Source organism: Lacerta agilis, chromosome 7 (genome assembly GCF_009819535.1).
Source record: "Lacerta agilis isolate rLacAgi1 chromosome 7, rLacAgi1.pri, whole genome shotgun sequence".
NCBI classification, from domain to species: Eukaryota; Metazoa; Chordata; class Lepidosauria; order Squamata; family Lacertidae; genus Lacerta; species Lacerta agilis.
The window spans coordinates 53,168,002-53,195,632 of NC_046318.1; the positions used below are offsets into that span (position 1 = coordinate 53,168,002).

The following is a 27,631-nucleotide window of genomic DNA, read 5'->3' on the forward strand; positions in this document are numbered from 1 at the left end:
GAATAAAAACGTTTTTTTCACTCGTAAAAACCAAAAATAAAATTTTAAAAAATGGAGCGTGCGGTGACCCTGTTCACTACCCTGAGCTCCCTGGAGTAACGGCAGGATAAAACTTAAAACAGATAAACAATTACAAATTGGATCTGTTCCACAGGAGTGCTCTTAGGCCAGGTTGGAGCAGGAAGAATTGAGGGGTCGGAGGAGAATGCCCTAAAGTCTTCCCCCTGCTGTACTATATAGCAATACAGTAGAGGGCTCCTAGCTCCTAACGTGGGTCCCTGTATGAAATAAGAGTGGCGGTATCCAGTTCTGGAGAGTGGGAAAGAAAAATGGTATTCAATTTCATTGTCTTGTAACACCCCGTAAATTATTCCGGGGATGGGGGGGGGGGAGAGGAAGTCAATTCCCTCTCTTCCCCTGCTTTCCATCTTCCTTATTTTCAAACTGACAACATAAACAGCATTGCATGCTATAAGCTATCTTAACTGATAGAAATCAGGCAGACTTCCTAAGTCTTGAGTTTTTTTGCCATAAGACTTTAACAAATCAGTCAGGAACAGGGGGCCTTGTGGCAAAGCGGTTGCCACCCTGTTGGACTCCCATCAAAAGCTGACCACATCAAAGGAAGACTAAGTGCGGTGTCTTGACTAGGATGCATTCTTCTGTAGCAGCATGCATTTTATCAATTTCCATACTTATAAGATGTTCTATCAGTGGTATTTAACTCCCCATAACTTTATTGAGAAATGGGCTTTTTCTTGATGTATTGAAATAGGAAGTATAATGACAACACAACCATATGTTGTTTTCAGTTTATTGTAAAGTTTTTAGTTGGGATTTTTGGTTACTGTATTGCAGAGTTACTGTTTATTGCAAACATGCTGCAATCTTTAAAAATACAAATAAAAGTAATGAAATACATTTTTAAAAGGAGATAGATACCTGGATAGCTCGGTTGGTTACATCATGGTGCTGATAATGCCAAGGTTGCAGATTTGATCCCCATATGGGACAGCTGCATATTCCTGCATTGCAGTGGGTTGGACTAGATGATCCTCTGGTTCTCTTCCAATTCTACGATCTATGATCTATTTGGATTGTATAGAATAAGAATCCAAGCCTAAACATTCTTACTTGGGAGTAAGCCTCATCAAAGTAGTAGGAACTTAGGAAGCTGTCTTATACCTTAGGCTTAGGCCACGTTTAGGCTGTTCACAAGGCAGCTTACAAGACGTAAAATTCAATACAAATATATAATATAAAATCAAAACAACTACGTATTTAAAACAAACGCTGGACAGCGCATCAAGCCATATTATTGCACAGGGCTACTGCAGTCCTAAGATAATTTTTAATTTGCCTATTGCAATCCATTTTATAACGACAGTACTGATAAAAGCGAGTTGCGAAATGCTACCGTCGTAGCATCTAGTTCGGACGAGAAGAGAAACAACAGTTGTACAGCTTTACTACGCTCTGCTAAGTAATCATTGGCGGTTGTACCGAGCGCTCCGTACCGGCAGATGGCGCTCTCACGCGATCCTTCAGTACTGTTCACGTGAAGAGCAAGAATTTCCTAGCTTGTCCGCAAACCAAGTCACCCGGCTTCTTTCCCGTCTTGATGGTAGGCTAACGTCTTGTGACCCGGATAAGGCGGGAGCTGAAGCCTCACCTCCCGCAAGGTTAAACGATGATTGGCCAAGAGCTGTAGCCGGTGCAGCTGGAGGATTGGTTGTTGAAGGAGACGGGCGGGGGAGAGATGAGGAGCGTGTGTGGGAATGAACTGCCGGGACTTGGCGGCTGCTGAGGTGACTGAGAAAGGAGTATTACCGGCAGGGCGAGGCGGTGAGTTTGAGCGGCGGCGGCCCTCTCCGTTCGTGCTGCGGTCCCTGGGTCCGCTGTTGCGGTTTTAGCACTTCGCGCGGCCCTTGGTACGGGAGGGGCTTTTGAACCGGCTTCGGAGGGGGCTGAGGGAGAAGTTGGCCGTCTGGACTTGAGGATGCCCGCACAGGCGCCTGAGGGGACCCGCCAATCTCACCCCGGTGCGGCTGGGGATGGGAGCGAGTGACGTGGCGGTGGCCCCAGAGCTTCTCGCGCCGGGTGCCGCTTAGTCCCACAATTCGTTGAGAGCACTGTTGCTTTCTCTCCGCTTTTCCTTAAAGCGGGCCTTGATCCGAGGCACATTCCAACCTGGGAGCATGTAGTACTGTAGCGCTAACAGTAAAATAATAATAATAATGGGGGCGAGGGTGCCTCTGAGCATGTGCCGTGCCCCCCCCCCTTGAGTAAACGCAACCAGTCATCGCGTTGTCGAGGAATAAGGGCACACTGTCGGCAGAAAAGCCTGATTTCCAGGGTTAGGCCTAAATCTGGCCGCTCCTTGGGTTACAAGATAGGCACTGCTTTTTATTTATTTTTTTGCAGGAGTCAAGTGAAAGGTCAAAATGCTCCGCCGTCTGAGTTCTCTTTTTCTCCCGACACTGGTTAGACAGCGGCTAACCTTGAGAAGCTCTGTTCTCTTCTCCTACTGCGTCCTAGTAAACAACACTGTGGGCCATCGTTGCTAGCACTTTGAAACTTGCCTGCCTGTGCCAGCTCAGTGGTGACTGCTGTAAACAAAAAGCAGAGGCGGGGAAGCAAGGCATTTTGACTTTTTTGTCAGTACTGAGTTCAAGATTTGTTTTTGCCACATTTGAATAATTCACACACACACACACGTCAAAAACTTGTATCTAACCTAGCTAGACCTTGTTCATTCTGGTGCTTTTTACATTGCTGGGTATATAAAAGCAAGTTTTGCAGAGAATAATAGTGTTTAGAAAACATAGTTACGTTTAGGTGGAAGTCATTTAGAAATTGCAAGTCTTGTAATGTTGATGCTTTGAGAGTGGCTGGGGAAACCCAGCCAGATGGGTGGGGTATAAATAAAATAATAATAAGAAAGACAAGTATTTTTAAGATGACATAAAAATGAGGACTCTTTTTCTTCAAGATTATGTGGTTTGTGTGTTCTGTTAAAGCTCAGACAGCATTTTGGAGAAGGAGCCATAGACCAGTGGTAGAACACATGGTTTGCATGCAGAAACTGGAATCTCCAATTAAAAGGATCAGGTAGCAGGTGATGAGAATGCCTGAGGCCCCAGAGAGCTGCTGTGAGTCAAGGGAGATAATATTGGTATAGATGGATGTACCTGATCTCTGATACAAAGCAGCTTCCAGTATACTGTGCTCATTGTGGCAACCAGTGTTTGTACCGCAAACGAAAATTATCTGCACCTATAAATTAGGCAAATATTTTTAAAGGAATATAAAAGCCTTGCATTTCTATTTCATTATCATAGGTATTTGTAGGGCTTTAAAATATGAACATTATTGTTTCAGACTATCTAGCTTAAAATGGGGCTTGCCAAAATAAGTGGCAGTTCAAGAAAACATATTTGTACTGCATACAGAATAGTTGCAACTGAGTAACATGTGCAAAACTGGAAATTTTGAGTAGCAAACCCTCACCTAGCCAGGTCATTAGGTTGATTCATCCTCAATTAGTGACCACAAAGTCAAATGGAAAGTGAATAGGGATTGCTTATGCACTCAGATATAATGCATAAATTATGTTCCTGGTATCTTATGTATTACTGGGTATACTTTTGTTGTTCTTCAGTCGTGTCTGACTCTTCGTGGCCCCATGGACCAGAGCACGCCATGCACACCTATCTTTCACTGCCTCCCGCAGTTTGGCCAAACTCATGCTAGTCGCTTCAAGAACACTGTCCAACCATCTCATCCTTTGTCGTCCCCTTCTCCTTGTGCCCTCCATCTTTCCCAACATCAGGGTCTTTTCTAGGGAGTCTTCTCTTCTCATGAAGTGGCCAAAGTACTGGAGCCTCAACTTCAGGATCTGTCCTTAGAAAATACTGAATAATATTCTAAAGCACATCAGGGATCTAGGTGCTACAGGCTTACAACCTACTTATAAAAAGAAGAGGTGAGGGAAGGAATGAAGAAAGACAGGAGTGTAGATATTTAAATCCAAACTGCACTTGCTGGCCACTGTATGCAATGAAGGTTAATTGTTTGTGTCCCCTGTTGCCAAATCAGCCATTCGCATTTTGAGGCATATTAATTGATTTTTCCATAAGTTTGGGGTTTTCATTACACTGGCCTAGTTTGCATGTGAATGTGCCTGTCACATGGTTCCCTATGTCATTCCCCCTGTGCAGCACCCACACAGCTCAAATAAGCAATAACATTACTTGCTGTTTGATTTAGGATCATGCTCTATTTGTTTCAAATAAACCAAATGTAGTAAGCATATAGCTCAGTCGGAAGAGCATGAGACTCTTAATCTCAGGGTCATGAGTTTGAGCCCCACATTGGTCAAAGATTTCTGCATTGCAGGAGGTTAGACTAGATGATCCTTGTGGTCCCTTCCAACTCTGATACCAATATTTGTTCCTGTGCCAACCCAAGATGACTATGAGTTGTATTTCATGAATTTCTACTCAGAGTACACCAATTGAAATTAATTACTCCAATTGGTCTGTCATTGACTACCATCCTATATGTTTCCTCCTCCTGGAAAGAACATTTTAAAGGTCAGGATAAAATTACTTTAAAATTGTTTTTCTTAACAATGCAGCCTTGCTCAGTAAGCTGCTTTTCTTAGATTTAAAGAGCTGAGGAAGCACAGTTAGGTGTCAGGATATTTGTACATGCCTATCTGCTTTCTCACACATGTGATGTTATTGTACCTTACTTTCACTTCTGGCTCGAGAGATGCTGGACATGTAGATGCACAGTTCTGACTTACTGAGCTGACAAGCAGAGACACACTCTGCATCTTATCTACAATAAAGTAGTTTAGCCTTAATGGCTTGTGTGTGTTGTTCTTCACGCTGGGGAACAGTCGCATATCAATGTGCCCCTGGACTCGAGTAGCCAGGAGTGCACCCAAGCTTCGTCCCTACCTGGGGGGGGGGGGTCAGTCTCACAACTTGCCCCAGCGGGACGTTTGCTGACATTAGGATAGTGGCAGATGAGTAGAGGCCAAGGAGGGGATTTGTTGCTCAGTGGTAGTAGGGCACATACTTTGCATGTATGAAGTCCCCATTTTGATCTCTGGCATCTTCAGTTGAAAGGATCATGTAGTGGAAGAAAATCTGTCTAAGACTCTAGAGAGCCAGTTCCAGTCAGATAGGCTCACCTGGAAGACTGTTTCATCTTTTCCTGTGCAGATAGGTACAAAAATGTAGCCATGTTAGTCTGTAGCAGCAAAAGCAGAAAATGCCTTATTATGGCATGAGATTTCATGAATATAAGTCCACTTGCATCTGATGAATTATGACTAGAGTCTAATCCCTGAAAGTTTATGTCATAAACTTTAAATGTTAATGTGGGTAGGTGGCATGGGGGGGGTGAGGAGATAGGGGTAGGGGGATAATCACAAATAAGTGGCAGTAGAAAGCTATGCAGCTACCCATAATAATTTCAGATTGCTTTGTTGAGAAGCCAAGGGGAAGTCAAAGTTTGCAAAGAGGGCTCCTGGTTTTTCCCCTTCTACGGCTTCCAGAATGGAAACATAGAATTACAGTACGTATTGTCATGTTTAGGTTTGAGAGTGGGTGATACATTATTTCCCAGATGGGTCAGAGAATAACTTGCTGCTAGCAGATATTTGTGCTTTTTTAAGCAAGTATGCTTTAGTCTTCTGGAATGATCCATCTAAGTCTAAGAAAATGATTCCAGGTTCAAAGGGATACAAAATCAATGACAGCCCTGAACTGCATACCGTGTACTGCATGTGAGAAATTCAGCTGAACAGCTGCACCAGCATCTCAAACATCCCATAAACGGTAAACCCCAAGGCAGTGCAACTGAGGTTGCCTGTGCCAAGTTCCCACATGAAGATATTATTACTTAGGAGTGGTAAACTGTTGACTAAAACAAGGTTGTAATGAAAGTACTGGCAATGAATTAACTACAACAGTTCTTGCTAGAACTGTCTCAAGTGTCTTATAGTCTGCTGACTTGTCGTTTTTTAAAAAATTCCATTCAGTTTTTCCATTTTGTAGCTGACTAAGAAGTTTAACAAGTTTCCAAAATGATCATATATGTTCACATCATCAAATTCATCTTGTTCCTTTGAGGGACTAAACTGAGAACATTAGGTATTTGTGGTTTTTTTTGATGATGCATGCATTTGATTCAAAAATCCTGAAATACACCATTTTCAGGCCAAGGGCATATTGACCCTTAGTCAAGTTGCCATGTAAATGTGGGTATGTGAGACTAAAGTGTAAATGGAGACATGGTGAGAACTGCAGCTCTCCAGGCTACTTTCTGAAATACTTTATCATTAACTATTTCATGCTGTCTTAAATCAAGTTTTATCATTCATTATTTGTTTCTGTTATAAAAAAGGACAAATTTTGGGCATTTATCACAGGACTGGAAGCAGTGTAAGATTTCTAAAAATGGAAACATTGTGGCTTAGATGTGCACAAGATATAACCAATGTTCCTTGTGAGAGGTGTTTGAATGAAATACAAGCTTCTTAAAAACATAAGCTCTTAAGAATCTTCTCTTTTATTTGTCACTACTTTCTTGTAGTGGTGCTGTGGGTTAAACCAGAGAGCCTAGGGCTTGCCGATCAGAAGATCAGCTGTTCAAATCCCCGCGACGGGGTGAGCTCCCGTTGCTCAGTCCCTGCTCCTGCCAACCTAGCAGTTCGAAAGCACGAAGTGCAAGTAGATAAATAGGTACTGCAGGAAGGTAAATGGCATTTCTGTGAACTGCTCTGGTTCGCCAGAAGCATCTTAGTCATGCTGGCCACATGACCCAGAAGCTGTACGCCGGCTCCCTCGGCCAGTAAAGCGAGATGAGCGCCGCAACCCCAGAGTCGTCCACGACTGGACCTAACGGTCAGGAGTCCCATTACCTTTACCTTACTTTCTTGTCAGTTATGTTCCATAGATACACAGATACACACAAACAGAGTGGAACCTTGGCAGCCACATTCTGAACCACCTGAAGTTTCCAAAGGCAGCCCCACATAGAACACATTGCAGTAGTCTGGTTGGGATATGACCAAAATGTAGGTGACTGTAGCAGAGTCATCCCATTCATGATAGGGAGCAGGTGGCATACAAGCCAGTGCTGGTAAAAGAAAAAACAAAAACACTCCTGGTCACTGATAACTTACTGGGTTTCCCCAGTCAGTGCCAAATTCATGTGCACTCCCAAACTGCACACTTCTATCAGGGAGAGTACCAGTCCATCCAAAACCAGTTGTAAACTATCTTCTGGAACTGGGTAACTCCCCACCCACAGCATCATCTTGCTTTATTCAGTTTTAGCTTGTTTGCCTGCATCCATCCCAGAACTGCCACCAGGTACTGGTTTAGGATTTCAACAGCCTCCTTGGGAACTGAACATGGAAAGGAAAAGTAGAGCCAATTGACATCAATGTAATGATGACACTGCTGACCAAACCTGCTTGCCCCCAGAACTTTATTTTCAATTTATGGAAATCCTACTTGACTGTTTTTACAGAGCCTAAAAGTGAGTTTACAAATTACAGTTAATAAATACTGATTGCGTACTAGCAGTGAAAATTATGGACTTAGCTTTTTTGATATGTTTTCTTCTAGATCATTGCTCATAATTTGAAAGAGTTGCATACATGGTTTCACACTTGTGTTTTTTCCCCCCAGAGTGACTATGGAACATCTGCATTCCATCAAACTGAGGTGGTTAGCTAACAAGATTGTGGAAACCCTGCATTGTTCCAGATGATTTACTGGATTAAGCACCTATTTAGAGTGATATTTGAGCAAGCAGCATTGACTATGGAATCAGTAAGTGTTACAGTGAAGTACAGACCTGCCTGGGTGTTAGGATCAGTGTGAGATACCCTATTGACAGTGCCACCCTTTTGAGGGTCATGGAGCAGTAGTGTTTGAGAGGATCCTTTTGTGCCTGTGGCCCCCAGGTTATAGAACTCCCTCCTCCAAAGTGCATTTGGCCTTGTCATTGTACACTTTTTGTCAACACATCACAGTATGCTTTTTTGCCCAGGAGTTAGATGAATGTTACATTAGAAGGGGTAGTCAAATCTCTGTATTATAAACACATTAATTTTTTTATTTATTCAGGCTTTTATCCCATCCTTCACCCTAAGGTTCCAAGGAGGATTACTTAAAATTGGGAGACTAGATTAAAACAATAAAAGCATCAATTAAAATATAATTTAAAAGAAAGTGTAGCTTGAAGTCACTACTGATCATCAGTAACTTCAAGCCCTGCTTAATTGGGCTTGTATTTCTATTTTTAGCATGGCTTGTCATGCTACAAAAGAGAAATGACTCACCTTACGTCAAGGGATTGACAAGTGAGTGGGCTTGCTTGTCTGCATCCATTTCAAAACTCAAAATGGCCTGGTGGTGGTGGAGGAACTCAAAGTCTGGCCCACTGGCCAAATTTATTTCCTTATCCTTGCTCTAGTCTTCTGTCCATATGAGAATTCCAGTGTAGATCACATCGTCCTTGTTAAAACATAATGCATGAAATCTCATGGTAGCTGTTCTGACAGCCGAACAGATTTCCTTCCCCCCTGCACATCCCCAAACCTGCCCTGTTCCTTTTTTTGTGGGGTGGGGGTGGGGGGAGAGAGAGAATGAAAAAGTTCCATTGGACAAGTATTTGTGTGATGATGGATGATGTTGCACAATGTACTTCTCTTTATACAGCGGCATTGCAGTGCACATCTGTGCATATTTATTCAAAAGTGCATTAACTGGGGCTTACTCCCAGGTGATCTGGATTTGCAGTGAAACTTAAGGAAACAAATTATTTCCATGATAGGCAGATCATGTTAGGCAGTAATAAAATTGTTTTTCTTTTATTCTTCCAGTTACTTTGGTCTAGTAAGCCTTATGGTCGCGATAGAAGTATTGTAAGGAAAATTGGCACCAACCTCTCGCTGATACAGTGTCCAAGAGTTCAGTTTCAGGTAAGATTTTAAATATTTGTTTCACTTTCCAGAGGGAAATTAAATTAATCTTAGTGGTCAGAGCAAACTAATGGGATCTGGGTCTAGACTGTTGGTACGTTCTTGCATCTGTGAATTTGTAAGCTGTGTCAAATAATCTCATAACCAGAATACTTTTCTCTAATAGAAAACTACTACAACTGTCTAGCAGTTTAAAACAAAACAGTAACCATCAAAATTTAATCAGTGATCATTCATTCATGCATTGCATTCATATATACTGTACTGCCTTTCTGCCAAGGCAGTTTACAATTTGTAAGTATGAAAAGAAACAATATAACATGGCGAGTAGAGCAGGCAATGTAGTTTGTCAATGCATGCCTCCCTTGATCTCTTCTTCCTCACAGGACAGATGGTTTCCATCAGTTCAGGGGTGGGCAGGGAGAAGGGGTAGTGTATGTGAAGCAGACCTTGATGTTTTACATAGGGGGGAGGCTTTTGCAAATAAAGAGAAAAATATTCTTTAAAAAAGCTTGAAAGGACCAGCTTTCAGGATGTACTAATGTGTAAGGTGAGGTGTTGGGAGTCGGAGAGAAAGAGTGGACCTGTTGAAGCACCTAAAACTTATAGCAAATGTGCTGGTGAGCTTACAATACTCACCTCTTTGTGCTATACATGACTTAGAAGGTCTGAACAGACCTCCAAGGATCCTCCTCTTAGGAGCTGGAAACACACTACAGCATTTTGTTGAAGGTTCTGTATAATTATTAAAAATTACCTTTGTCATTATGTTTTAATAGTTTACATTCTCTATCTTCTGAGCAGCCTGCTAACCCAACAGACAGGTTTTGCAAATTGTATAACTTCCTTTAAAACTGTACTTCTTGTTAGTTGTTTTTAAAATTGTTGAATCTCATGGGGAAACGTCTTAAAATGCATCTTGTTAGTTGGAAGCTTAATAGTATTGACACTGGGGAGTAGTAGAGATAGGTGTCATTAAACATCTGCCTACAAGTCCAGGGAACTCTTCCAATGAATATTCTGGTGCACTTCCTAGTGTAGATCTATGCTTTGAAAAGTTTGCTTTCATGAAAATAAAGTTAAGTAGTTTTAAAACTTTGCTGTGTGTCTGTCATCTTAGAAGAGGGATTTGTCCCAGTCTTCTTCCTATTGTAGAGTGGTTATGCATGTTGTATTAACTTGCTGTAGAGTAACTTTGTGGAGCAGCAGAGCCTATTACTGCAAATGTTGAGTGAGTGAGTGTCTCTAATGCAGCTAGAAATTGGCTCTGAACTTGAGAATTTTTTTATTGAAACAGAGCTCCTTTTGTCTACAGCCCCAGGAGTCACATCTATGACTTTTTAAATCTTGGCATGTTGACAGAGTAAATGGTAATTATCTTCTCGGATGTTTCCTTCACTGCATACCCATATTCCCATTCTATGTTATTGTTATGAAGCTTTGGAAATGGGGTTCAGCAGTGGCTTGTTAAGGTGTCACTGTGAGTTGAAAAAAATCTGTATATGGCCAGCTCTTGCACAAATACTTTCTATATGCTTAGAAGGGAGAGCTCTAATTGCATTTACTCAACCCACACTTTGCCATGTAAACACTGCTTGTGATTCAGCTGTGTTAAGAAAGGTCAGACAAAGGATAAAAAGTATCAAGAAGCTTTTAACATGATGTGTTCTGTTGTGTTTTCATATATTCTGTTGGAAGCCACTCAGAGTGGCTGGGGCAACCCTGTCAGATGGGTAGGGTACAAAAAATAAATAATTTTTTGAGAGTCAGTGTGGTGTAGTGGTTAAGAGTGGTAGACTCGTAATCTGGTGAACCAGGTTCACGTCTCCGTTCCTCCACATGCAGCTGCTGGGTGACCTTGGGCTAGTCACACTTCTTAGAAGTCTCTCGGCCCCACTCACCTCACAGAGTGTTTGTTGTGGGGGAGGAAGGGAAAAGAGAATGTGAGCCGCTTTGAGACTCCTTCGGGTAGTGATAAAGCAGGATATCAAATCCAAACTCCTCTTCTTCTTCTTCTTCTTCTTCTTCTTATTATTATTATTATTATTATTATTACTAGAGGGTTAATAGGGACACAACTCCCTTGTTACAAGAGCTTCACTGGCTACCAGTCTGTTTTCAGGCACAGTTCAAAGGGCTGGTTATGATATCTAAAGCAGTGTTTTTCAACCTTTTTTGGGCAAAGGCACACTTGTTTCATGAAAAAAATTACAAGGCACACCACCATTAGAAAATGTTAAAAAAATTAACTCTGTGCTTATATTGACTATATATAAAGTAATTCTCTTTAATTTTTTCAATTTTTCCCACGGCACACCAGGCAACATCTCGCGGCACACTAGTGTGCCGCGGAACAGTGGTTGAAAAACACTGATCTAAAGCCCTGTACAGCTTTGGTCCAGGCTATCTGAAGGATCATATTTTTCTATATGAATGTCCAAGCTCAGGTCTTTGCGGGAGGTTTTACTTTTAGTCTTGCCACCTTCACAGGCATGTCTCATGGGGATGCAGGAGAGGGCCTTCTTGGTGGCTGTTCTGAGACTTCGGAACTCCCTAAAGAAGCTGGACTAGCTTCCTCCTTGTCCTTTTCCCAGCAAGTTAAGTCTTTTTTTTCAAGCTTCTGGGAACTGGCTGTTCTTAAGGAAAGGGGTCTTAATAGTGTGCTGTATGGTTTTTTTTTACTATCTGCATTTTAGTTTTTTACATTGTTTTAATTCAAAATACAATTTAATTACTTTTTAACAATAACCATTTATGTGTTTTTAGCTATTTGTGTTTTATTGGTATTTTTTTAAATTTTTGTGAGCAGCTGTGAGTCCTACTTCTGGGGGAAAGGCACAGCATAATTACAACTAAATAGAATGTATGAATGAATGAATGAATGAATAACAGCTTTGTGGCACCTAAAAGACTAACAAATTTCTTGTGGCATAAGCTTTCATGGACTACAGTCCACTAAATCAGATTAGCTTACAAAAGTATATATTATAATGTGTTAGTTTTTAGGGTGCCACAAAATTCTTCATTTTGCTTCCCAGCTGGAGGATTAATATATACAGGCATACAGTTTCATAATTATTTCTTCTCAATGTTAGCCTGGAGTTGTATAAGTGCATTATTGAGTTGTGGAAACACAGTTAAATGGGATGGAGTTGGATGAAGAGTCCTAATGTTACATAGAATAGTAGACACTTTTATTTATAATTAAGTGAAAATCAGATGGAACAAAATGGCGAAACAGGGCTGGGGAAGAAGTGTTGGCACTTCTTATAAAGGTGGAGAGAAATAGATACATAGAATCTTTGAAGGGCAAACAAATGTAATAGAAATACATGTTTCAAATATAAAGAACATTATTTTGACTTTTAGAATAATATGTGTTCATTCAATATAAACAAGTGTAACATTTTTGGAATCTTACCGTAGTTCTGTAATAATGCAAGTCATATTGTGATTATATGCCAAATGCCAGATAAGTGTTTGTAGGCTGAGGGTACCACTGCTACCCAGGATTCTGGTTTTGCATATGCTTGTTCTTCTGCAAAGTTTCTCACAATAGTTCCACAGATTTTAAATAAAACTGTGTCCTTGTGATGCATGCAGTTCTGAAGTTACTGTTTTAATTAAACATGATTTACAATAGCATTCATTCTTCAAATTTGAAAGTGGGAGGAAAGAAATCTTTCAGAGAATTTTACATTAGTTGTGAATTCTGTGTTTTTATTGTAGTCGTATGACAGTAGCATTTAATTTTACTGAAATCTTGGGGGTTCTAAATTGTTCTTGAAGAGAAAATATATTCAAGTATAGTAATGATTTTAAATTTATGACTACATTGAATTTAGCTGTTTCAAAATAGGCTTGTATGATACATTAAAATGAACATAGTTTCTAGCCTTTTTATAAAAGGTAAAAAGAACAGATGTTTCCTTCCTTTGTTGAGCCACCTGCATTCAAACTTCTTTGTTACACACTTACCTGTTTCCAGTTAAAATGGGCTTTGAGGTTTAGATGTTACCTCTTAACATGAAAATGGACTGCGTCAACAAGCTTTATTTGGGAAAGAAAGGGAGGAATAATATTTCATCTCTCTATCTGCAAAATTTTCTCACTGGCCTGCATCCATAAAACTATTCACCAGGAATAAGAGCTTTGGCCCTCTGGTAAGCCAGGATTCCTGATAATGGAGAGTGTGGTGTAGTGGTTAAGAGCGGTAGACTCGTAATCTGGGGAACCGGGTTTGCGTCTCCGCTCCTCCACATGCAGCTGCTGGGTGACCTTGGGCCAGTCACACTTCTTTGAAGTCTCTCAGCCCCACTCACCTCACAGAGTGTGTGTTGTGGGGGAGGAAGGGAAAGGAGAATGTTAGCTGCTTTGAGACTCCTTCAGGTAGTGATAAAGCGCGATATCAAATCCAAACTCTTCTTCTTCTTCTTCACTGAAGTCTGTTATTTGACACTGAGCTTTTGAGCCTGCTTCTATTGCTTGAAAGCTCGGTAGGACATGAAACCTCTCCTCTCACTTGCAGAAGTGGGGAGAGGTTGGTTCTTTCTGTGCTGCTGACCATGCAAAAGCAGCACAAGGGATTGGCTTCAGCCTGCTCCAGAAGCCCAGCACCACAGAGACAAACACCCCTCTGTAAATCCTTTGGCATGTGTGGCACAGAGGATCAATGGTGAGCACAAATGATGGCTTTCTCTGGAACTGAACCAAGAATGTGTGAACCCTACAGATATTTCCAACAAAAGTGGGAAGCGGCTAGAGGAGAGAGTACGCAAACATATTCTCTGGGTACAGTTAATGTGGTTCCAAGCTGAAAAGGAGATTATATCCATTCCCTAAATTCCCTAAATTGAACAGCCTTATATTACTCAGTTGTGAGGATTTGATATGTGTCACAGCAGCAGAATCAGCTTGTGTGCCAAGGTTGAATTCGTGCTTTTTTCTAGATTGTTGATACACTGAAACTTTTCTATAGTGTTCTCTCTTTCCCTCTTTTTTTCTTTCTTTCTTGCTTTAGCTATTATATCACAGGATCGTGCACTGAACCTGCAGTAAGTCAGTTTTGTCCTTTCTCATTAAACTTGATTAAGCTATTAGTGCATGCTTGTAATCATAATTAACTGCTATTAAGAACCATAAATCAAATTAACTTTTAGAGCCTTAATTTTCTGCTTGAGCTTACATAGGGGGCTTTAGCTGCTGCAAGTTTTTGTTCTGCAACTGTAGGAGAGAAACTATTGAGGCAGTCCTATGCACACTTACTCAGAAGCAAGACCCACTATATTCAATGGGACTTATTCTGCTCAAGTGGGCATACGATTGCGGCTTTAATAAGACGTTGTGACTTTAAAGTTGTAGTGTAGTTGGACAAAGAAATGTGTGGTGGGTGATTTGGATGCTTGCCACAGATGGGGATATGGGACACTTGTACTCCCATCAGCCCTAGCCAACATGGCCAGTGGAAAGAGATAATTGGAGTTGTAATCTAATATCTGGAGGCTTCCATGTTGGCTAGCCATAACCTAGAGACTGAAGCACTAAGATGAAAAGCTCTAAACCAGCACTTCTCACGTTATCTGATGTGATGGATCAGCTATTCCCTCCCCTAATGTGCTAAGAACTAGTAACATATTTGGTCCCTGAAATGCCCCACCCAACCTGGGCTGTGTGGAGTTGCCAGGGGCCAGCAGCTGATGACTCACAGAACAGCACCGGTCCATGGACCACCACTTTACAATAATAATAAAAAAATTATTATTTATACCTCACCCATCTGGCTGGGTTGCCTCAGCCACTTTGAGTAGCAATGCTCTAAACCAATATGTGCCTGTACATCTGGGAGCTCAAACATGGTTTGCATTAAACTACTGTTAGTGTGAGTCGCAGTTGAGTGTCATGTCTTAATTGAGCTTCAACTGTAGAGTTTAAAGCTATACTTCAACTTGCTATTTTAGTCATCTTGGAAGTCATGTCAGAATAACCCACCGATAGCCAAAGGGATAGGCTGCCATTACACTGTATACATCTCTCTCTCTCTATGTCTTTCTGTCTGTCTGTCTCAACAACTAGATCTACACAGAATATGTAATAGCAAACCTCTGCTTAGGTCTGTAAAAATTTGGCTCCAAGTCTTTAAGGCTAGAAAAATATTTTGTATATTTGGAGTTGGCGTAGGGAAAAAAATCAACAGTTGCTAGACAGCAGTATCAACCCTTTTGTATTGATGCTGGTGCTTTCTTAGCTTTGTTGGCAGATCTGGAAACAGATACTATTTGACATTAGAACTGCACCCACATCATTTGGCCACATAGTGCATATTCCCAGTGTACATTTTGCACTTTCTATCTTTACTCCTATTTCTCACCAAAGTATTACTAACTGGGAGAGCACACTGAATGCAGACCAGGTTTCTTACTAGCTCTGCCATGTAAAAGATTATTCCCTTTTACATTAATCTTTAATCTGAACCTTCTTTTGCATGAAAACATTCCTTTTTGGCACTTTTGAAAGAATGGCACTGCTAGATGCTTGGTGAGATTAGTGAATTGTCCATGGACTGTGTCAGTAACTATTAGCTTAGGTAACTTTCCAACTTGCAACTAGTGACTTATGGTGCAGCTTAAAGTGAAACTTGCCTGATTGTACACATCGGAAAACATAGGTTTATTTGCAATTTGTTGTGCTGTATTAGTTCATGTTTTGTATTTCATAGATTAGTTGTGCTAATACTAAAATTTCTGTGTTTAGTTCACAAGCAGTATTCTTCAAGGCATTGTAGGATTTAACCCTGATGTGAAATCTTTCTCCCCTTTTCCATCTACTTCTCTCCAACGTAATAGGAGGGTGTTTCATCCTCCCACTACCCTCAAGGAAGCAAGACTATGTGTGAAATCATTGTCAACTTAATGCTATTTGAATTCTAATATGTAATCTTGTCCACTCAAATCTAGCTTCCATCTCAGTCTTCAGAAGGCAATAATTCTAACCCACTGAGAGATGATGGAGTGGTCTCCCTTGCAGATGTGGGGTGGGTTGCTGAAGAAGAAAGTGAAGTCTTTACACGGCTCAGGTATGTTTTTTGAAGCTGCCCCTCTGTGGTTGATTCTTTAAGTCAACCTGATTCAAGGGAAGAAGCAGTGTGTTGAACTGAACTAGATATCCTGTTCATTTGAATGCTGTTAAGTGTTGTTTCCATGGGTAGAGAAACAGCAGAGTCACAAGTTTCAGCACCCATGGCACTTAGAAGATAGGGAATGAACAATGCAAAGGCAGGTGCTTCCAATGTTTAGATTATTGGGTGCAGGCTAGGACTCTGTAATTTGACGTAAATTACTGCCTCTGAGATGCACCAGTTTCATTTTGACAATATGAGAAGCAGAGAGTTAACATATTGGTGAAGTGGGGTTGGGAAGACATTGGTTCCATTTTGCATTACTTAATGATGATCCTACAGTCCATAAAACAAGAGATGACTGCAGAGAAAGCCACAGTATTGCCAGTGCTATCTTCCATTCCTGCAGAAATTGATATGCTGTTATGAAGTGTTTCACATTAAGTGTGACTATAGGTTTTTGTGCATTCCTGTGTTGATAGTGACACATGAAAATATTTTGGCTGCCATTATACATTAAATTTACAGAAAGATGAGAAAGGGGTGGCTGTGTCTTAATGAAAGAAATCAGATTTGGGGGATTCAATTTGAAGTGAGAACTAGCTAGTTGTGGCAGTCTTAATAGCCTATGCAGCCATTCCCTGTACAAAGAAGTAGTAAAAAATAAAAAAAATAAAAAAACCATGCCTATAGAAGGTTTAGGCTGCATAAGATGCTGTGCACATGGAGTTCTAGTCACACAACAGGACTCCCCTCCCCTTCTCCTCTCCTCACCATTGCTCCCTGTAGCTTGTTTAATAATGGGGTTTTTAAAAACTAAGTACTACTGTATATTGTTTTGTTGATTACAGATCAGATGTTTGGTCAAAATCCCAAACATATCCTAGAGGTGAAGGCTGCTCAGGAAGAGATCAAAATATTCAAGTACCTTTGCCAAAGCCGTTGCAAGAAAAAGAAGACTCCAAGATTGCTGTGTCCACAAATGATGAAGCTCTGCAGAAAATCAGCGTGCTAGAAAATGAACTTGCCAGTTTAAGAGCGCAAATAGCCAAAATCGTAAGCTTACAAGAACAGCAGAATATGACAGCAGGTATTTTTTTTATAACAAAGCTAATTTTATAACTTTTCTCTCAAATTGGCTTTCATTCCAATAGGTCTGATTATTATTTGCATTAGAAGTGGTGACTTCCATAGAATGAGTTGTGGTATCTCACTTAACTCAACTTGATAGAAGAGAACTAGAAGTGGGTCACACTTTGCTGTTCCATTCACTGGACTATTCATACCTTCATAAACAATTGCAAAAACATAGGCTCAAGGTGACATTGAGTCATTGCTGTGTTATCTGACATTGTTGACTTTAAAGGTGCTGAATGGCAGTAGTTGACAAAGCTTGTCTGATTACTATTCTGATGACTAAAAACAACTTTATGAAATCTTCAGTTAACACATTTTGGGTGTTAAATTATTCTTTAAGCCATATTTCCAACTTATTCATCTCTGATTAGTGACTGCTAAACATGAATTGGAAGACTGCCAGTACTTCTTGGAAGAAGTATAAAGACATTGACTACTTGATTGCCTTGCATTCCCTTTCCTTTTTCTCATTTATCCCCTCTTAATAATCTACTTTTTCATAGCAATCTGAACATGACAGCGGAGGGTATTGGAAGGACAAGAAGAACAACCTTGTTTCCTAGCTGGCAAGGTCTTTAGTGTTGCACATTAAATTTTCTGAGACTGCTGCCAAAATCAACCCAGCATCTGCAGTTGCAAGCTCTAAAGCACTGCTGCACTGTTCAAATATGTCTGATTTGGTCATCGTTTTATAATATGGTTGGTGATGGCTTTTCATTTATACATTTGTCATACTTAAGACTTCTAGCATTCTCTAGTGGCTTAAACAGAATCCACACCCATTGGGTAGAAATTTTAAAACTTGTTCAACACTAGTAAGCCTAACCAGAGACTGGGGTTCCATTATTTACTGAAGAATATTGTTGCATAATTAAATGGACTATTTTGTTGCAGCTGGAATAAGTTCCACAGCATCTGTTCCTGTCCTAGCAGGAGTGCCAGCACTGCCCCCGCCGCCGCCGCCGCCCCTTCCACCTCCACCACCGCTCCAGCAGAGCACTTCTGCCATTGATCTTATTAAGGAGCGCAAAGGAAAAAGAGTAAACTCCGGACGAACTTTTTTAGATGATGATTCGAAAAAGCCTGAAATACCAAACATGCTAGATATTCTCAAAGATATGAACAATGTAAAGCTGCGATCTGTGAAAAGGTGAATCTACTACAGCTCTCTGTTCAGGAAGGTTGGGGGGGGATGGGGGAGGAAACTTAACAATGGATGGTTGCTTAGGTTACATACAGAAGTAAGTATAGCCATTCATTTGCTTAATCAAGGTAACACATACAACCCCCTCTTGCACCATCATGCACTCTTTCGGATTAGGAGGAACATCACATCCCTCCATAGGCTAAGTTAGCAGCTCAGGGCCAGGAGATGTGCTGTATCAGATAAAAGAGGCTGGAAGATGTGTTGTAGCTGGTAGTACTAACCCTTTCGGGTTGGGGGGGGGTGTAGAGAGAGAGAGGAAGCCAGTCTCTTTGAAGACATTTAAATGTCTACAACTCAACAATTTTGCTCTATTCTTTTGAAGACCAGATGAGAGCACCAAACAAAAAGCAGCCGACCCAACAGATCCTGCCGCACTAATAGCTGAAGCTCTTAAAAAGAAATTTGCTTATCGATATCGAAGTGAGAGCCCAGATGAAACTGAAAAACAGGCTCCTGAATCTGAAACAAGGCTGGTAAGCACTGCATCCAAATTATGATTCATTGGACTCCAGTGACTAAGATTTTAATCCTCCCTCCCAGTTCTCCCTTGACCTTTAAAACTCTAGTTGTAGCCAACAGCATACATCTTAAGGATCATGCACTGGAAGTTGACCCAGCTTTCCACTGAAATGTGTAGAAGTCTCTCTGTCCCCTATGCACACAATTTCTGAGGAGAGCTTTTCTGACTTGGACTCTTTCTAACATGTTCCAGCCAGCTGATGCGAGGGGCTGGCCTGTGTGGCTGTGAAACCCTTCTCACACGTGGAGTGTAGGATTATAAAATGGGTCTATCTACAGAAGATGCAGGCTGCTAGTCTGTTTTATCTTGTACCAAACAGACTGGTGAAGTTAGCATGATGTCATGATGTCCATTAGCCTTCTTGTTCACTTGCATGTAATTCCTTGCTACATATGGACTAGGAAAGTTGTTAAATACTATAGGGCAACCTTATTGTTAAGCCCATAACAGTTACTAGCCTGCCCAAAAAGCCTAATCCTGCTTTTTTTTCTCCTAAAAGGAGCCCTCCTTTTACCAGTTTGCTACAAATTTCTATCATTTTTACTATTTATTAAATTTGTATATTGCCCTATACCCACAGGTCTCAGGGCAGTTCACAGGATCAGGCTAGCAGTGCAGCAGGCTGGCAAAGGGAGAGGCGAAGCACTCCCTTCCTTTGCCAGTCTGCCTTGCTACCACAGTAGCTGCAGAAAAGGAGTCTGTCTCTTGAAACCTGCTCATCCTTGAGCAAAATTCACATACCCACGTGCAGATTCTTGATCCCTATTGGCAACCAGAAAAGTAGTTAAATACAAGCCTTCTATAGAGCAGCTGCAATATAGTGCTAGATTACTGAGGGCAAGGCGAGCAGGAAGCTTCTTTTCAAACCTCAGAACAACACTTGCACTGGGGAGAGGGGATTTCCCAGCTATGAAGGCCCCCCAATATGTTTGATTGTAACAGTCACCTACCACCAGTAACTGGGCTAACTTGCAGTTTGTCCCATTGCTAGTTGGTCTTTAGGCAGAATGGCATCAGAGGGTATGTTGCAACTATTGTTCATTATTTCAGTTGGTGGTCAAGAACAAGTACGTAATGAAATAACTGGTCACTGTATTAGAGGTACATAGAATTTGGAAGGCAAGATGGACATGATGGTGAAGCCTAATTCTAACTAGAGAGCTTCTTGCCAAACAAAGGTTTACTTGTACTTCAAGAATGCTGAACACAGGATTGACTCCATTTGGTGCCCTGGTCCTAACAGAAGTGCTTTTGATCCTGCAGGTGCCTCTGCTAACAGAAGATGAGGCCCTTTTTGCCAAATCGCTCTTCTCCTAGCACCTGCAGGAGATTGGCCCCAGAGAGTTGAGAGGCCTTGTGGAACAGCAGGGAAGGTGTAGGATAGGGTTACCAGATGTCCCCATTTCCCGGAGACAGTCCCTGGATTTGCAAATAAGTCCCCGGACAAATTCCATCCCCAGAATGCATCTAATATCCCCAGGAAATGCAGCAGCGGCAGTCTCAGTAGCCCAGAGCAGTTGGCTCTGGCTGGCTTCAGGAGCTGCTTGGAAGTCCCCATATGATGGTGGTGCAGTGGCTCTAAGATGCAGCTTCTGGGCTGCCTCCACCTTCCCTGACCCTAGCAACTAAGCTGTGAAGGGAGGCTTCATGCTGCCTATCAGAGCTTGCATGCAAGCAGGAGGGGGCAGGGATCTCTCAGTTAGGCAATGGAAGCTTCCCTTCCCAGCTGAGGGATCCCCGCCCCCTCCTGCTTGCACGCAAGTAGGAATGGGATTGGGGCTGCTCCGATGGGAAGGGAGGCATCGTGCTGCCCAAGCCTCGCCGCCACCACTGCTCTCAGCCCTCCTTCTCTGCCTTCTATGCCTGACCCACTGCACACCGCTTCCCTACCACCACCACCGAAGAACCAACAACTCAGGGGCTGCCCAGGCTCATGGAGAAAGGAGATAGAAGCCTCAGAGGAAGGGGAAACGTAGCAATTGAGGTCAAGGTGGCAGCCACCCCTCTGCCACTGCCATCGCTGCAGCATCAACGTCCCGAATGTGTAGTATTTAATTAATTAATTAAAGTTTCCCCGGATTCATTGAACAAAATCTGGTAGCCTTCGTGTAGGAAGAAAGTGGATTTGTCAAAAACTTACCCACATCATGCTCTTCTGTCAACAAATGTGTCTGCTGCATCAAATGCCCTTATACAAGTGCAAGGCCACTAACTGAATTCCACTCTTTTATTTATTTGACGAGATTTATATACCACTGAATCAACAAAAACCTCTAAACATTCATATAAATAAAATCATTAGTTTTAAAACAAATGTAAATATTTATAAACCCTATTTGGGTTTTAAGCTCCATTATTTCACTTCTGGGTTTGCTTCTTAAATTTCTCAATTTTAAAATTGATCAGGAAAAACCACAAGTAGAAGAAATGTGTAAGAATGATATTTGAGTACATGCTAGCTGTAGCCTGTAGCCTTGGTGTATGAACTTACTCCCAATATGTGCAAATCCTTGAGCTTACTCTCATTCTCTTTTTATAGTTTGGTCCACACATGCTGAAGCCTACAGGAAAAATGAAGAATCTAATTGAAAACTCTTAAGGGGGTGGAATTACCTCACTACAAAAGGACTTTTTACAACTACTTCTGCTTTGTTGAGAAACAAATGTTTTGTTCTTTTTAAAAAATCCAGGGGCCTGAATAATAGGTTTAAGAATATAAATATTGTATTGTGGTAACACAGCTTTTTAGTACAGAAATTCAATGTGGTATTACAGTATTAATATACAATACTGTATAAGAATGACTGACACTCTTAAACACCATGTGTACAATAATTAACTTTAAGTTATTATAGTTCCAGTGCAATAACTGGTATAATGTAAGGGGAATTTTTAATGACTTATTTTTAGTTTGTTACACATTAATTTTGAACTACGTTTTGCATTTAGAAATCTCATGCTGTGTTTTCAGCTTCTTTAAATGAAGCACTCAGACTTTACTAAAGCTACTCTACCTCTCAAACACTAACCTTGAAGGAGACATGGCTTTAAAAACCTTATTTATTCTCCAGCAATACAAACTTCTAAATTCAGTAATTATCTTTCAATAAAGCATTTCATTTTTGCTTCAAAACACGTTACATTGCAGCATATTTATAGGCAATAAATTAGCCAAAGTTTGGACTATATTTTTGTACAGGACTAAACACTGTAACCGCAATAGAAGTAATGCTGCATATACTGTGTTAGGAAACTAGAGCAGAATACAGTGGTACCTTGGGTTACAGATGCTTCAGGTTACAGACTCCGCTAACCCAGAAATATTACCTCAGGTTAAGAACTTTGCTTCAGGATGCGATCAAATTGCGCGGCGGCAGCGGGAGACCCCATTAGCTAAAGTGGTACCTCAGGTTAAGAACAGTTTCAGGTTAAGAACGGACCTCCATAACGAATAAAGTTCGTAACCCGAGGTACCACTGTATATAATTTACCAATGGAAGGATAAGCAGGGCTTCTTCACCTCAGACCTTAAACTGTAAAGTCACAGAGCCTGGGTTATATTTTTCTTCTTATTAGTTGTTCTTATGATCATTCTTGTCAACATCAGCAGTATTTGTCCCAATTAGTCCCAGTAACTTTACAGGTACCAAGTCCAGTCAGTTCAGTAGGAGTTTGCGCTTTTACAGGGAACAAGCAACTGAAGATGTAGAGCAAGACCCATCCTGGCTAGGTTTTTTTGGGTGGGGGAATCAACAAACAGAAAAGTTGTATTTGGAAAAGGGTACGGTATAGTTCTGTTTTTGTGCTGCATAAAATTTCATTTCTAGAAATAGAAGGCAATTATTTTGTGAATGCTTGTTACTTAGATTACAATAGCAAGATCCAACATTGCAACAGCAGATAAAGTGACACTTCACCTCCATCCCCTGTAGCCCATCAATGTGCTCCAACCCTCAACAGCATGTTTGAGGGGGGTAAAGAACTGTTTTCATGTGCAAGTCCACTGACACCCCATGTGGTCAAACAATTATCACTGTTTTTCTATGAAGAGCTAATTTAATCTAGGTGGTATAGTGTCCCTGAAAAGTTTGAAAACTTTCATTTTAAAGTTTTTTTTAATTTAGAACTTTGTTTTATGGATTTTTTTTTATCTGATCTGTAGAATGCTGCAAGATGCCTTAACGCCAACTGTTGTTTCTCTACACTCATGTGCATTTAGCCCTGTACCACCAATGTAAAAAGTTAAAATCAGAAGATACTTACTGGCTCTTGATTTCATTTTTCGTTCATCACATAGCTCAGTCGGTAAAGCATGAGACTCTTACTCTCAAGATTGTGGGTTCAGGTTCCACGTTAGGCAAAAGATTCCTCCGTTGCAGGGGGTTGAGTTACATGACCATTGTGGACCCTTCCAACTACAATTCTGTGATCCTGTGACTAATGTATGCAGTTCAGTGTTGAGGCAGCTGCTACAAGTACACTGGGAATAGCATCTGGAAAGATCCGATCCATTAAGGGCGTACATAACAGAGAAAGTCCCACTGGACTGGGAGGAATTAACCCTATTGAGGCACAATTAAAGACAGACTAGCCTTGTATGATACATTTGAGTAATTTGAAGAACAAATTGAGTACACCTTAGAGGACTCATCAATGCTTATAAAACGTTTATATCTACGCTTTGTTTTCTTAGCTGGTTTGCTAAATTTTGGAGAGCATTTAACTGGGTTGTACTATCTACTTAGAAAAATACTGGAATACATTGTTCATCTGAAAATAAAGTGAGGGAGAAATAAGAACGGAAAGAAACGGAAAGAAAGAGAACAAAGTCCAGTATTGATGCTTTTTAATAAATTTATATGCAGTCTGTAGGCACCACTAGTTGTCATATATTTGAAAGAGTACCCAACATGAACACAAATTACTGCTACTTGGCAGTCTTGGATAGAGGTGTGTATATTTTATGTATTTATTAATTGATAAACTTGTAGAATACAAATAAGTCAATAGGTTATAACTAAAATATAGCAACTGAAAATGTAGCTAGGCTTTACATTGTTTTAAGCAAATGTATCATTTGTCAACATGAAGTCACTTATCAAAAGGAATACAACAGAATGGCAACACTAGGGATAGGGCAGGATGTATATTAGATGCAACTCCTAAGATCTGGAAAACTTTTGGCCCTCCAGATGTTGCTGAGCTACAAGTCCCATCAGCCCCAGTAAGCACATCCAGTGGACAGGAATGATGGAAGCTGCAGTTCAGCAACTTCTGGAAGGTCAAAAGTTCTCCACACCTGAAGTGACTGCAGGGAGCCTAAGCAGAAAATCCTCTCGGTATACCAATCTTTGCTGCCTCTTAAAATATGTGCCCAGTGGAACAGGAATTCGTGGGAAAGCTTGAATTGTTGATGGTAAATGGCCCACTGCTTTTTATGTTGGTTTGGTTACGATTTCTATCTAAATTAGCTTAGCACTTAAAGCCAAACTTGGCCCTCCAGCTGTTTTGGGACTACAACTCCCATCATCCCTAGCTAACAGGACCAGTGGTCAGGGATGATGGGAATTGTAGTCCCAAAACAGCTGGAGGGCCAAGTTTGGCCACCACTGGTCTAAAGCAATCCTCAGTTTCCCAAACATATTCCCAATGCTAAGACACAGTATAAGGAGAGGGTATAATTGAGAATGTTACCTGTAGCAGAATAAACTTGGATTATGCACATGATGATGCAGCTAACTATCAAGCCACCTAGAGCTTAGAACCTGTCACTAAGGCAGTACAGGAGGTGTCTTTGCATACTACTAAGTGGCAGAAATAGTAAAAATATAAGTCAAGCATGAACCTGCTATTTGCATGTGTCACATGAGATGCATTAGGAGTTCATACCTCTGCCTCTCACAACATACAAAAAAGTGCTAGTTTCCTTGCAAGAGGACAGCTTTGCATGTCTGTCTCCTCACATTACCACAGGTAAGTAGCCCTACATTGATTTAAAGGGACAGCAGGCTACATAGGCATGTTGCCTCCAGTACATAACTACTACAGAAATCCACACACACCAGGAAAAAAATAATGACTGGAAATTTAAATCCATATTTAAAAGTTACTGATACTTTGTCTCAGAATTCTACTCTTGCATTATTGAAAATTGCAATAAGCTTTCCCCACTGTTGAAGATTTCTCCAGAATTGCATGAAACATTAAAATGATTATACAGGGGGATCTTGAGAACATTTAAAGAGGCAGAAACTACTACTCAATGGTTAATTCAAAATAAATGTGGACCTGAATTGTGGCTCATTCAGAGATGATATGCAACAGTTCAGCAATTGGAAGATTCAGCCAAATGCTTTTTATTTACTGCAGTTCAGACCATAAGGATTTGGGTCAGTTCTTCTGCAGGGATATGTAATATAGTCAGGTTCAAAACCCAGAACGAGGACATTTTTTAAAGTTCTACCTCCTAATCCCAAAACAATCTCTCCATTGAAATGAAGTTTCTCTCAGAGGTCACCGGCCCAATGCCACAAAGACTGGCAGAGGCTGAAGACAGCTTTTAATTTTAAAAGTATCTAGTCCTCTTAGAAAGTTATGAAGCAAAATTTGCAAGTACCTTTTTAAGGGATTTCGGGAAAATGCACCAGTCTGGCTGCTCCCCGTCAGTGTTTCTGGCCAATGAGTGAAGTTACAGCTAGATTTGTCTGACATCCGTTACTGTCTATAAGTTACGGTCTACAAATGCTACTATGCAATAGATGTGGGTGGCTGCTAAGTAATCCCCCTCCCCTCAAAAGGCAAATATGAAAACTTTGCAAAGGGGCTTAGGCTTACCTTCTGCTGTGCAGGAGCTAAAGATCAGGCCGTTGTTAAGAATTTACCACATAGTTAACCCGTACAAGGTCTGTTCTGAAGTTAGTCTCTGCGTTTAATGGGGCTTACTCAGGTAAGTTGGCACAGGATGGCAGCCTTGGCATTGGGGGAAACCAGGGTTCTTGTGCCTTTAACATCTGCATTGCAGGCAGAAATTAAACGTATAGAAATAGCATGGGGAAAGCTTCACTATGACAGTAAGGTAAAGGTAAATAACCCCTGCATGGTTAAGTGCAGTCAAAGGCGACTGGGGTGTGGCACTCGTCTTGCTTCAAGCCAAGGGAGCCGGTGTTTGTACACAGACAACTTTCTAGGTCATGTGGTCAGCATGACTAAATCACTTCTGGCACAACAGAACACCATGATGGAAGCCAGAGCATATGGGAAAACCGTTTACCTTTCTGCCGCAGCAGTACCTATTTATCTACTTGCACTGGTATGCTTTTGAACTGCTAGGTTCAAAACTATGCTATGACAGCACTCTAATTTTGTGGTATGCACCACCAGCCATTTTGTGATTGGTGCTGCCAGCACTCAAAATTCAAAATGTTCGCACTCGTCTAAAAAGGTTGGTGGCCCCTGGGTCTATCTGAATCCATGAAATCGGATTGTAATTAAACTGAAAAGAAATAGGAAGTGCAATTGACAGTGCAAACCTAAATATTTTTACTCAAAATCCAGACCCTTTGAGTTCAATGTGGCTTACTTTGAGGTAAGCAGGTATAGCATTGCAACCTAAAAGACTTGTTTCCTTCCTATGCCTTCTCAATTTTATGATCAAAGTAAGTTTGAAACACTGTAATGACCTGTTTAAACAAGTCTCAAAGGAGCTACAAAGGGGGAATGTGTGATTAAGGTCGTTTCAGCTACTTTTCTAAGGCTGGACTCAGGAGATAATGTGAAAAGTTTTTTTATTATTAATCAAAAGTTAACAGCAACAGGCACATTAAAATGAGTATGGCAAAGCCTTTTACAAATGGCTTTACACTGAAGCTCTCTCCCAAAAATGGCTGTTGCAAACTGTAAACAGAATGGAATAAACAGTCTTTACAGTAACAAGGGAAATACAAATGAACAAAAAGAAAGCACCAATTCCTCAAAATAGATTACAGTTGTGCTTACAGTACTTAAAACAATGTAAAAAACAAATTACAAAAAAGGAATGCTTGAAGATTAAAAATTAGTCCTTAAAATTTGTCCTTAAAAACATTTTCTCCTTTTCACATCAAAAAACCCCATAATGGGTAGCATTTCAGTAGAGGGAGGAATAAGTAAACAATGCACTTTTTCAATCAACAACAAAATTTGGTCACTTAGCTTTGTGCATAGTTTAAGGCAGCTGTAGCAACCTGTTCCTTTCCCCCCTGTGGCTGCTCATGAAAATGTCACATTCTAAAAAGAATAAATTAAAAAAAAACATTGCCTTTCAAATCCTTCCCATTGCTCCCTTCCTCCCCAACCCACCCCCATCCCCAAGTATTCACACACACACACACACACACACACACACACAGTTTCTCTCTCACACACACACACAAACATACATACATACACACACACACTGCAGCGAAAGGGGCATTTGTACCCTTGTTCTGAAGGACACACTTCCCATCCCACTTTATTTCAGATTGGCAAATACCCTGAGCTGTTTCTGGTGTTCATAATCATTCCACCTGTTTTCCCTTGCATGTGCAGTTCAAGTGTACAATAGTGAAAACAACATGCAAATGTTTCCACGGCAGAATCTTAACACAATGAAGACTTTTCTCC

The 27,631-nt window shown here is 40.9% G+C and overlaps 1 protein-coding gene across 1 annotated transcript; it reads left to right on the forward strand.

The window, feature by feature from the left end:
• Nucleotides 1-1,656: 1,656 nt before the first annotated feature.
• Nucleotides 1,657-21,592, forward strand: MTFR1 (mitochondrial fission regulator 1). The gene is made up of 8 exons (XM_033155311.1): nt 1,657-1,845; nt 7,715-7,856; nt 8,912-9,010; nt 15,964-16,082; nt 16,976-17,214; nt 18,156-18,411; nt 18,791-18,941; nt 21,528-21,592. Exons 2-8 carry the CDS (start codon nt 7,791-7,793, stop codon nt 21,585-21,587), a joined length of 990 nt encoding a protein of 329 aa, XP_033011202.1. The 5' UTR covers nt 1,657-1,845; nt 7,715-7,790; the 3' UTR covers nt 21,588-21,592.
• Nucleotides 21,593-27,631: the final 6,039 nt, after the last annotated feature.